Source organism: Elgaria multicarinata, chromosome 6, assembly GCF_023053635.1.
Source record: "Elgaria multicarinata webbii isolate HBS135686 ecotype San Diego chromosome 6, rElgMul1.1.pri, whole genome shotgun sequence".
Taxonomy (NCBI): Eukaryota; Metazoa; Chordata; class Lepidosauria; order Squamata; family Anguidae; genus Elgaria; species Elgaria multicarinata.
The window spans coordinates 20,445,458-20,458,086 of NC_086176.1; the positions used below are offsets into that span (position 1 = coordinate 20,445,458).

General features: G+C 40.5%; 1 protein-coding gene across 1 annotated transcript in view; it reads left to right on the forward strand.

The window, feature by feature from the left end:
* DNAH6 (dynein axonemal heavy chain 6) overlaps positions 1-12,629 on the forward strand; it is a 168,865-nt gene that overhangs the window by 38,571 nt on the left and 117,665 nt on the right. Inside the window, exons 25-33 of the mRNA XM_063129118.1 lie at positions 654-818; positions 3,083-3,196; positions 4,370-4,495; positions 4,580-4,735; positions 7,028-7,189; positions 8,168-8,305; positions 8,399-8,566; positions 10,484-10,632; positions 12,104-12,211. Of these exons, the coding sequence (XP_062985188.1) occupies positions 654-818; positions 3,083-3,196; positions 4,370-4,495; positions 4,580-4,735; positions 7,028-7,189; positions 8,168-8,305; positions 8,399-8,566; positions 10,484-10,632; positions 12,104-12,211 (1,286 nt within the window). The remainder of the gene's footprint in view (positions 1-653; positions 819-3,082; positions 3,197-4,369; positions 4,496-4,579; positions 4,736-7,027; positions 7,190-8,167; positions 8,306-8,398; positions 8,567-10,483; positions 10,633-12,103; positions 12,212-12,629) is intronic.

Below are 12,629 nucleotides of genomic sequence, written 5' to 3' on the forward strand. Positions count from 1 at the left end.
AGAAGAAAATGGCAACTAGTCACTTACATTCGAGAAATTAAGTAAACCTGCTGTCTGCCCTTGATGAACCCAGCTTTTATATTTTTATTTATTTATTACATTTATATCCCACCTTTTTTCCTCCAAGGAACCCAAGGCGGTGTACATAATCCTCCTCCACTCCATTTTATCCTCACAACAACCCTGTGAGGTGGGTTGGGCTGAGAGTCTGTGACTGGCTCAGAGTCACCCAGTGGGTTTCCATGGCCGAGTGGGGACTAGAACCCGGTTCTCTCGACTCCCAGTCCAACACCTTAGCCACTACACCACACTTTTGAAAATTAAGCCTGTTCCTCTGCGCACAACCCCATCTCTTCATGTGCATAGTCCCATGATGAATTCAAATTCGTGGTCATACAAGAGCATGACTGTGGAAGAGTAGACATAATGATGGCAACTGGCTACTAGATAATTATTTTAGTGTGTAAGTGATTCTTCAGAATAATCGTACATCCAGACATAGAACACATAATGAGGAAAGTTTAGAAAGCATTTTGCAGTGAAATCAACCTCATAGCTTTCATTGTGCCATGGGGGAATCACGCCTTCAAGCTATTGATGTTGGGGGTGGGGTGGAATAGCAGAAATGTTAAGTGCAACGCTTGCCTTTTTAGGTCGGCTTAGGAAAAGGGCTTAAGGCCAGAGGAAATGTTGAAGACTGGCTTGGTAAAGTTGAAGAAGCAATGTTCAGTTCTCTTCGACGCCTGAGCAAAGCAGCCATTGCTGATTATCAGACCAGAGAGAGAGTAGAGTGGGTTGTTGCTGGACATCCATCTCAGGTAACCACACTCGTTCATTGTATTGAGTTTGCAAGCACTTTGTTGCTTTAACTTGGGAGTTCAGGAGATACTGCTTCTTGGTGCTGATTATGTGCTTCAAGTTAAACATATCCATATTTCCAGAAACAGAGTTCACAAACAAGTACCTTCCATTTGTAGCTTGCCTGATAAGTAAATGCAGCTTGTTATATTGATCCAAAGTTATTGTACAGTTGGCACAGAGACGAAGGGCACAATCCGGACACTCTCGAATGAAACTGATTTTCTAGATCCACGTCATTCCTTTCAGGTTTTGGAATGGAAACTTTCTTGGTTGACCTGTAGGATGACCTTTGCCAAGAGAGGGACAAAGTTCTCTTGGACCTCTCAGTGGCTTTTGATACCATCGAACACAGTATCCTTCTGGATACACTGTCTGCGCTGCAGTGGTTCCGCTCCTACTTGGATAGCTAATTCCAGAAGGTGGTGCTAGGGGATTATTGCTCTGTCCTTGGTCATGGGGTGCCAGAGGGCTTTAGTTTATCCCCCGTGTTGATCAACACCTACATGAAACCACTGGGGGAGGTTATCCGAAGATATGGACCGAGGTGTCACAAATATGCAGATGACACCCAGCTCTATTTCTCCTTTTCGTCAAATCCAGATGATGTAGTGGCTGTTCTGAATCAGGGCCTGAGTACAGTAATGGACTGGGACTGATTCCAGATAAGACGTAGGTACTCTCAGTGGGTACCTCTATCAACCTGTTCTGGAGGAGTTACACCCCACCTAAAAAGGGGGAGGGAAGGCAATATTTTTTTCTGTCAAGGGCTGCATTCTTTCTTAGGCAATCTATCGGGGGCCACATGTCAATGCTGGGAGGTGCCAGTGCCAGTGCTGGACAGGGACAGAGCCAAATGGGGGTGGGCTGCCCTTTTCCTCTTTCTCCTACTCTCTTTTCCTCTTGCTTCCTTCACAGAGGGCTGCCAGAGAAAATCTGATTGCTCTTGCCAGAGATCTGAACTATCTGCATATAGAGAACTTTTTAAATTAATCTGAGGCCCTCTTGAAATTAAGTGGAGGGCTGTAAGTGGCCCTAGGGCCGCAGTTTTCCCAACTCTTCCCTAAAGGATCAGGTTTAACATTTGGAGGTGTACAGGTGGCATCTATGGCTCAGAGCACCTTTTATCACCTTAAGCTGATATGCCAACTATGGTCCTATCTGGATTGAAACAGCCTGGCCACAGTTACCCATGCTCTGGTAACCTCTTGTTTGGATTACTTCAATTTGTAATTTATGGGGCTGCCTTTGAAAATGGTTGAGAAACTTTAACTGGTTCAAAATAGGGCAGCAATATTGTTAACAGGGACTGAATAACATAATCATATTAGACTAGTCTGTTGTCCTCTGCCCTGGCTTCCAGTCAGTTTCCAGACCCAATTGAATTCTCTGGTATTACATTTTAAACCTTCAAATGGCTTGGAGCCAGGTTACCTGATCATCTTCTAAAGGAGTAAAAGGAAACATGACATTTGATTGACAGTTACTCCTCTCTCCTCCCCCAGTCCTCCTGATGGTGTCTCATCAGCCAGTGCTGCAAAATAACCAATACTAGCAGCTCTCCTAGAGTGGCACTCCCTCCTTTCGCCACTCTTTCCAGAGAACTCTAGCCAGTGGAAAACTCCACTCAACGCAACGGGAAACTCCACGGAGCCCTCCACACAACACACAACACAACAGGTGTGCAGGAACTCTCCTCAGCTCAGCGTGGAGTGTTTTCTAAAAAAAAACCTCCACCGTGGGATGGAGTTCTCCCTCCAGACAACGCATTTCTCAATGGTGGTATAAAAACTCCACCGTGGACTTCTAAAACCACCATAGAGAAATGTGTTGTCTAAACTGAGCCATCATGTTTTTAGATGTTTACATTGCTGCTTGCTTTTTACTCTAGCTTTTACTTGGTTGCATTCTGTTTTCAAATTTTTAAGTTTTTAATATTCTGTTTCATTATATAGTTGTATTTTATTATTTTAATTTGTGAACCACCCTTGTGAACCAAGAGCTTTGGCTATTGGGCGGTATAGAAATGTAATGAATAAATGAATCCTCCTGAGATGAATGGGAACTGCACTGTAGTTATTGCAGAAGTGCTCTCTGCAGAAGAGGGCTTGAACAACAGACATTCCCAGTGGGTATATGTAATAAAACATGGTTCATGAAAGCAAATGCCAACAGTAGACACACAACGTCTCTCCCTTTCTTCTGCTTTGTTTTCTTTTTACAGGTTGTGCTGACCATTTCTCAGCTCATGTGGTGCCGTGATCTGACCCAGTGTTTAGAAGGAGATGAGCGCGATCATTTAGAAGCTTTGGAAGAATTTGAAAATGAGAACTTTGATGTCAGTATTCATATGTTTTGAGGGTTTTTGTTTTTGAAACTGATGATATGTATCTTCCATGCCATTATTGACATAATTTTAAAAATGAAATTGTCCTGAGTTGGAGCAATTTTTATCTGCATAGCTCTCAAGAATGATATGTCTGTAATGCAAAATGAATCTTAACTCATGTGCTTGCTTAGGAAGAGGCATATCTGTAACAGTACAATGTCACAAAGTGTAGCAAGATCGTGGCGTTTCCACTCTGGTTTGACAGCATCACAGCTAGATATTCTGAAACAAATGTTTAAAATGCCAGAGAGATAATAAGATGTAAAATGCTGCAACTTGTAACATAACCAATGTTGCAGAACATTTTAGAGAGAGTACTATAATCCATACAAAAATACAACAACAGCAAAAAAAATCATGGGAATAGAGTGTGTATCCCTTTTAATGGAGACTCCAACATAAAAGCACAATTCTACAAAGTTACAATATTTCAAGAAATAATTTAGTTTTCATTCCAAAATGATTACTTCCCAACTGGAAAGTAGTCCTACTTTTAAAGTGACTTTTAAATGATGCCACCTTACATCTAGGGTAGTACAGGATTTTCATCTGTTTCAACTTTTGTGGGGCAGAACATCCTTAAAAGGGTGTTACTGGTCACTGTTCCCCAGTCTGCTGCTGCACTATTTCCCCTCTGGTTATTATTTATTTATTTATTTAGTACATTTCTAATCTGCCCAGTAATTAATGTTCTCCGGACAGATTACACATTATTAAAAAAACTAAAATGTCATTTTAAAATACAATGCAAATATTTAAAAGAATAAAATACAGCGTAGTGCAAAACAGTAATTTATGGTTAGGGATTATTTTTCATTCCCAGCCAGAAAGGGATCACTTTGTGAGTGTGATGTGATCAGAATTATTTATATACTGATATCACAGAGAGCAAACCAACCCTTTTCAGAGTGATAGCAATGCTTCCTGAATTGGTGACCTCTTTTATCCACTTCCACAATTATCCCTAAAAAGTTACCTTTAAATGCTGATGAAGATCCCTCCCTGCTTATTTGGCTCTGCCTATTTACATCAGCTGAAAATATGTTCCTTTCATTTTAAAAGGTTATAGCTTGAATAGCGTAGGAAAGTAATTTTAACATTTTGTTTATTCTCATTTCCTAGAGATTAAATGCATTGGCTTCGCTAGTCCGTGGCATCCTTCCCAAACTGCACAGAAATATCATAACGGCACTCATAACTATTGATGTACACGCAAGAGACATTGTTACTGAACTTGTATACCAAAAGGTACATTATAATTGTTTAAATAATATCTGTAGTTTTACAATTTTAAAATACGCTTCTAATAAACATTTTATATTGTTTATGAAGGTGGATTCTGTCGATAATTTTGATTGGCAAAGACAACTGCGTTACTATTGGGACCTCGATCTGGATAACTGTGTGGCTAGAATGGCTCTATCTCAGTACACCTATGGCTATGAATACTTGGGTGCATGCCCAAGGTTAGTGATAACCCCACTCACGGTAAGATCTTCTCTTATCTTAATGCATCTACTTTAAAATATAAGAATTAAATATAAGAATTACCTTTGTCTAGATCAGGGATGGGGTTTTAAAAATGAGCCTTGAGGCGAAGCGTTATCTCTAAGTGTTTTATTATGCTGTCCAATCTCCGGCCATAAATCTCCGGCCTAGAATGCAAGCAGAAGCTAGCTGCGGTCTGAGTCGTAAAGCCAAATAGAGTGTCGATCACGCAGAGTCCAGAGCTAAGCCAAAGTCCAATCCTCTCCAAGAGCCGAGTCCATTGTCCAGAATACCAGGGTCACTCGTACAAGCGAAGTCAGCTGGTCCGGGTCAAGAGTCCAAGGTCAAAAGCAGGGAACAAGACAAGGAATGCACTGGCTACCAGGGAAGCAAAAGGTGTTTGCCAGACCGAGCCAGCGTTCGGCTTCCTCCTTTTCAAGCCCTGCCAGTATGACCCCACCCTAAGTCCAGCTGTGTCTCATTACTCCATCCTCTGACCCAGCCTCCTATTTAAGCTTGGCGTCTTTTCCCAGCCGGTTTTGCACACGCAAACTCCTTCTCACTGCCTGCGTCTGTTCTGCCCTTTTCCTACGCCTACGCTCCCGAGGGCTGAGTGGTCTCCCCATCTCTGTCTCGGATTCTATCTCTGGAGCGTCAGGCAGGGCAAGGGTCTGGCCAGCCCGCAGTTCCTCCGAGGGACCTGTATCCCCCTCTGCCGTTTGGCCCCCTTCTCTGTGCATGCCTGTCTCTGGCCTGGCTGTGGGGGAGGAAGCACCCTCTCACTCGGGCAAGCTTTTCTTCTCCTCTTCATCCAAGGAGGCTTCTTTGGGTGCAACCCTAACAGATCAGGGATGGGGAATGTATGGCCCTTAGATGTTGTTGGACTGCAACTCCCATCAACCCTAGCCAGCATAGCTAATGGTGAGGGATGAAGGGAGTTGCAGTCCGAAATCATCTGGAGGACCACAGGTTGCCCATCCCTGATCTAGTCCTTGAGACTGAATATAGTTTTCAAGAGAGCTGAAAATACAAACACCACTAGCAACTCATTTCAGGCTGCTTTTGCAAAGTTGTGAAGCAGTACAACACCTTCAAGGCCTGTTTTCACCAGAGTGATGACAGGAAAGACAAAAGAAATTAATCAGGGGGAAACAAAGAGTGCTTCATACCACCTTGTCTAAAAATATTGTCAATCTCCAACCTATATTGGAATACTGCAAACTCAACTATGAGCAAAGTTAGCTACCTTATTTTAAACTATCATCTGAACTAGTTCTGAATGCTAAAAATCCCATTCATTCCTTCATTGTTCCTGTGATCGTGCCATTGCATAGCATATGAATCCTTGGCAATTTCAACAGTAACTGCATATATTTAACTGGCTGCATGCTCCTAAAAGAAGCGTTAGTTCATAAGATAGCAAAGCAGGTCACCTAAAGTCAGTGCCTCCTCATTCATCTTTTCATCTAATGAGAACTTTTACCACAACACCTTGTTCAGCAGGTTCCTAACTAATCTTCCATATCTAGTATTTGGGTTCCACTTACCATTGTAGGCACTCTGACAGAAATACACTTTAAGATCCCATTTTGCTGTAGCCGCACAGTATCACATAGCAGCAGCCCTGAAGGAGTGAATTCAAAATTCAATTTAACTTGTATATGTTCTATGTGGGTATGCCCTATAAAGAGTTCATCAGTTGGTTCAGAATGCCTCTTCTGATTGTTGCTGTGTATAAATTGGCATAAACATGTTGTTCCTGTTTTGCTATTTTTTAAAAAAATACTGTATATTTTGTTATAGCTCCTGACGAAGGACAGTACATCCGAAACGTTGAGCAGAGTATTTTTGGATTTAAATAATAAAACAATTTTTAACACGATCATCAAGCACCAGAGTCTATCTCTTCTTAGTTTCCATGCCATAAACCTATTTCACCTTTTTTGAAACAACTGTACTGGTTATTAATTTGTTGTCAAGGTGCTGGATTTCACTTAGGAAGCCTTTAAACAGTCTGGGTTTGGATTATTTCAGGGAACTTCTTCTTCCATATGAATCTCCTAATGAGCCAAGCTAAGCAAAAGGTTTGGTCCTCACCCTCAGATGTGGTTTAAATCATAGGGAATAGACCTATTAGTTTCTAGGGCAGTATAAAAATGTAATAAATAAATAAATAAATAGGGGCAGAAGGTGCATTCTATTTAAGGTTATACTATAGTACAAGTGTGCTAGCATAATTCTGTCATTCATTATCCACACATATGTAGTTTTCTGTACCTTGACTCTCATCAGGACCGTTGCTACCTCTGCCTTATGGGAGCATTGCAACTTGATCTAGGCGGAGCGCCAGCTGGACCTGCTGGTACCGGAAAAACAGAGACTACTAAAGATCTTGCAAAAGCACTTGCCATCCAGTGTGTTGTGTTCAACTGTTCAGATGGCTTGGATTACAAGGTATACAATTTAAATAGATTAACAAAACGAGTGCATGTGAACAGTTAATATTTTATAGCATTTTATATTAGTGGATCTGGCTAGGCATCTGTAATTTATGATTGCAAAGATAAACCTGGTATTTTTCACATAGTGCATAATTAATCATTGAATGTCATGTCCGGCGTAGGGTGAGGTAATTGGAGAAAATTATTTATGTAAAAAAATACTAATTCCCATTGATACTGGCCATAGACAGAGGCAGTAGCCTGGTTTGCATATAATGCTTGACCACAGCTTGTTGCACAAGCCAGGATTTGGTGCTCTGATGTTCAAGTATATATTCCCCCCCCCCCAACTTGTTTCCATCTATTGCCTTTGAATCACCCCGAGAATGGGGCCAGTGGAAGCTCTGTCCCAAAGAAGCACAATAAGCCAAGATTCACAAGCCAATTTTCAAACTGTAGTTTACAATACTGGTTTGCTTGTCCCAAACAAACTGCTATTAGTGAGCCTAGTCAAGGTCCAGATTTAAGCTAAACAAATCATGATTTAGTATTAGGGCTGCACAAGGCCAGTACTACAGTGAAGTAATATTGTATCTTAGCCATGATAGTTATTTTTATGTTTAACAAGTTATACATTTCTATATAATACTCCAGTAAGTTGCTATGTCAGTTTAGAGAAAAATATTTTTTAGTATTTGGTTTAGACCTCATACCTTCGCAGGGACAGAACTGAGGACAGTTAACACAATCCTTATGTGCGCTTCATATACACAACCCTCTGGCCCTTTCTACACGTAAGGATTATCCCAGGAAATTGGAGGGATCGTCCCTGCCTGCTCCTGGGATCCCCTGTGTGTCATTTGGATGCACAGGGATGATCCTGGGGGGGAAAGGCAGGTTGTAGAAACGGCCTTTGATTCTACGCTGAAACTACAACTGATTGGAGAGATGATTGAGACATACTAACTAGGATATGCTAATGTTGTTTCAGATGATGGGGCGTTTCTTTAGTGGCTTGGCACAGTCTGGAGCGTGGTGCTGTTTTGATGAATTTAACCGGATCGATATTGAAGTTCTATCAGTTATTGCCCAACAGTTGATTACTATTAGGAATGCTAAAGCTGCAAAGGTAATATCCATACTTTCTGGATAACAGAAGCTCTGTTTTATGTTTGTAATATCTTTAAAAATATAACATTGCCCCTTATTTCTTTCAAAACAGCTCTCTCGGTTTATGTTTGAGGGACGTGAAATAAAATTGATTATGACTTGTGCGGCCTTCATTACAATGAATCCTGGCTATGCTGGACGAACAGAATTACCTGACAATCTGAAAGCACTGTTCAGGCCATTTTCAATGATGGTCCCCAACTATGCTTTGATCGCTGAGGTACCTTTTAAATACATATGATAAAATATGCAGAAAATATTTAAGAACAGTATTACAATGTGGGAATAATGTATTGTAACAGTTCCTTTAAGGGAGTTATAGTTAACATCAGGAAACAAAAGTTTCCCCCAATACCTCTATTATTGTGGCTTATTTGTAACAAAACTGGATTAAGGCCATAATTTTTGTCCTCCTACTCAATCCATGTTTTGTTCAGTGCATTTTATAGGAAATGTCATCTCAGAAATAGGGGCACTTAATCTGATGCATTTACTATAAAGGCCAGAGGACTAGAGGCAGAACTGAAGTTTTGGTGGTGAATTCAAATCATATATTTTTTATCACTAATTTCCACTGGTTGACTTTTGAGTCATCCCAAGAATGGGGTCTGTGGAAGCTGAGTGGATTTGGCAGCATAATGGCTTCACCCTATTACTAAAGCCCTTGTAGTTTTAGGTCCAGTTTTGTTCCTTGCTTAATGATTACCTGCAGCCTTGCTATGAGCCTTGTTCTAATATGCCTTTTCAGATGGGGATGTGCTCCATATAAGGTATGCAATTATTTTATATAGGAAGGGAAGAATGTTGTTTACTTCTTTTTTGCTTTGTTGTTTGACCTGTGTCTGAAATGAGTTGTTGCCTAGTTTCAGAGTTTTCTGGGTCTCTCCATCTTGTTCCATTCCTTCTTGTTAAGCCCTGTATCCTTTTCCGCATTGATCAGAAGCACACTCACTTTTACTTAATGAAAATACTTGCAAAAGTTTACTTGTATATCAGTTTCATCATCTAACACTTAAGATTTTAACTTTGGAAATTAATGGATGTGATTATTATTATTATTATTATTATTATTATTATTATTATTATTTATTTATTTATTTATTTATTTATATAGCACCATCAATGTACATGGTGCTGTACAGAGTAAAACAGTAAATAGCAAGACCCTGCCGCATAGGCTTACATTCTAATAAAATCATAATAAGACAATAAGGAGGGGAAGAGAATGCACCAAACAGGCACAGGGTAGGGTAAAACTAGCAGTATAAAGTCAGAACAAAATCAAGTTTTACAAGCTTTAGGAAAAAGAAAAGTTTTTAGCTGAGCTTTAAAAGCTGCGATTGAACTTGTAGTTCTCAAATGTTCTGGAAGAGCGTTCCAGGCGTAAGGGGCAGCAGAAGAAAATGGACGAAGCCGAGCAAGGGATGTAGAGACCCTTGGGCAGGCGAGAAACATGGCATCAGAGGAGCGAAGAGCACGAGCGGGGCAATAGTGTGAGATGAGAGAGGAGAGATAGGAAGGAGCTAGACCGTGAAAAGCTTTGTAGCAAGAAGGAGACTGCATGCTGGAGAGCACATGGAACGTATTAATTTTATTATCTTGATTCCATAGCTTCACTTGGATTCAGATTGGGCCTGTTCAGTTAACACACTAAGCTATGGTTAGGCCGCTAATGTGTTTAAACTGTGGTTTGGGAATGGTTCATATTACATGCGAAGTCATGGTTCACACAACATGCTAAGCCATAATGTTTAGCTCAAAATGCTTAACCACTGTGGCTTAGTGTGTCATCTGAACAGGGTCACAGCGCTTCTTGGTGCTCTTGTTATGTGCAATCTTACGAGCCAGTGTGGTGTAGTGGCTAGAGTGTCGGATTGCAAGTCGGGAGATCTGGGTTCTAGCCCCCACTCGGCCGTGGAAACCCACTGGGTGACTTTGGGCCAGTCACAAACTCTCAGCCCAACCCACCTCACAGGGTTGTTGTTGTGAGGATAAAGTGGAGAGGAGGAGGATTATGTAGGCCGCCTTGGGTTCCTTGCAGGAAAAAGGCGGGATATAAATGCAATAATAAATAAATAAATAAATCTTTCTTTTGTTTCGTAAGTATAGTCAGCATACCTTTTTTATTGTACTTCAGGTCATTCTGTATTCTGAAGGATTTGAATCAAGTAAAATACTTGCAAGGAAGATGACACAAATGTACAAACTCTGTAGTGAGCAGCTTTCTCAACAGGACCACTATGATTTTGGAATGAGAGCTGTCAAATCTGTCTTAGTCATGGCTGGGTAAGAAGCCTTATGTTATATGACACATAATAAACATATGAATATTCTTTTACAACTTTAAAATATGAACAGCTTTACTTACCCCAACGCTATAAGGCTCCTATTTTGATTATAGCTATTGCATGTAAATTTTCACAGATATAGGCGGTGAGATGTTTAAATCTCTGGGGGGTTCTGATGCACACATTGAGCTCTGGGCATGCAGGGGGTGATACATTCTCTTAATTGTTGGAGGAAAGCTCAGTAGGACTGCACATGCAGAAAATACCTTGATATTCCTTCATACCTTCAAGTAAAACCTAATGGGATCTGAGCTGGTGGTGACCGAACAAGAAACAGATCTTGGGGTTGTGGTGGACAGCTTGATGAAAATGTAAACCCAGTATGCGGCCATTGTAAAGAAGGCAAACTCCATGTTAGCCATTATAAGAAAAGGAATTGAGAATCAAACTGCCAGTTTCATACTGCCTTTATACAAATCTATGGTGCGACCACACTTCGAATACTGTGTACAGTTCTGGTCACCACACCTGAAAAAGGATATCATAGAGCTGGGAAAAGTACAGAAAAGGGCAACTAAAGTGATTAAGGGGCTGAAGCATTTTCCCTGTGAGGGAAGGTTACAACAACTGGGATTGTTTAGCTTGGAAAAAAGGAGGCTAACGGGAGACATGATAGAGATGTACAAAATTAGGATGGCTTTAAAAGGGGGTTGGATAAATTTCTGGAGGCAAAGGCTATCAGCCCTGATGGTTGTGTGCTGTCTCCAGTATTCGAGGCAGTAAGCCTGTGTGCACCAATTGCTGGGGAACATGGGTGGGAGGGTGCTGTTGCACCTTGTCCTGCTTTATTGGTCCCTGGTCAACAGCTGTTTGGCCACTGTTTGAACAGAGTGCTGTACTGGATGGACCCTTGGTCTGATCCAGCATGGCACTTCTTATGTTCTTATGACACTGAAGGAAATTAGACTTTATGTTTATGAGGAGCTGCATGTAGGCAAGGAAGTCTCTATACATGCCGCAGAGCCTCTGAATCAATGCATCTGTGTATTTTAAAACTGCTATCATTTATAACAGGCCTGTACTGTGCGTGAAAACAGAGGGATTGTTAAGTAACTGGCAGGTTATAATAAATGGCTAATGTGCTATGTTTGGCTTCGTGAGTCACAAGCTCTGTAGGCATGATTTATATATAAAAATTCAAGATCCTGCACTCTTATTTCTTGCAGAGATTTGCAAAATTGGTTTCTAAATAGGAGGTAGGGAATTGCTATATTATAACAGCTATTTACTGATCATATTTAGTGCTTTAACTGGAGACTACAAATTAGTTATTCTGTAGTTATTAGGGAGACTCTTTGTTCATCTACTATACATTTGTTTGTCAGTTGACATATAATAAATTTAAATAATGATAATGCTAGAAATTAATGTACATTTAAGAACAATTATTATTTTTTCCATACCCCTAGGTCACTGAAGAGAGAGAATCCAAATTTGAATGAGGATGTTGTATTAATAAGAGCATTACGAGATTCCAACCTCCCAAAATTTCTTACAGATGATGCTCTTTTGTTCAGGTACTTTTTTTTGTCTAATTAGTTTTGTTTATTTCATCACAAGGTCTTTATTTTTCCAACAATTGAGCATGACTTTTCTATTATTTCTGGCAGGGTTGAAATAATAGTAAACAAAAGCATTTAAACAACTAGAATACTTTGTGTTAGTATGGTTTTAATTATACAGCTAACCCATAATTCTTAGGATCCTCAGAACAATTTGTAGGATTAGTAACAGTACAATCTGATACATTTCTAATGAGAAGTACTCATTGAGTTCACTGGGTCTTATTACCCAGTGGATGTAGGATTTCAGACCAATTTAGGCAGTTTAGACTCTGGGTACAGGATCTTTTGCCTTCTGAAACCATCACACTGGCCAGGTACCAAAGGCTATAGGATCAGAACTGCAAGAGGTCATGGAGGTACTGTGATTCCC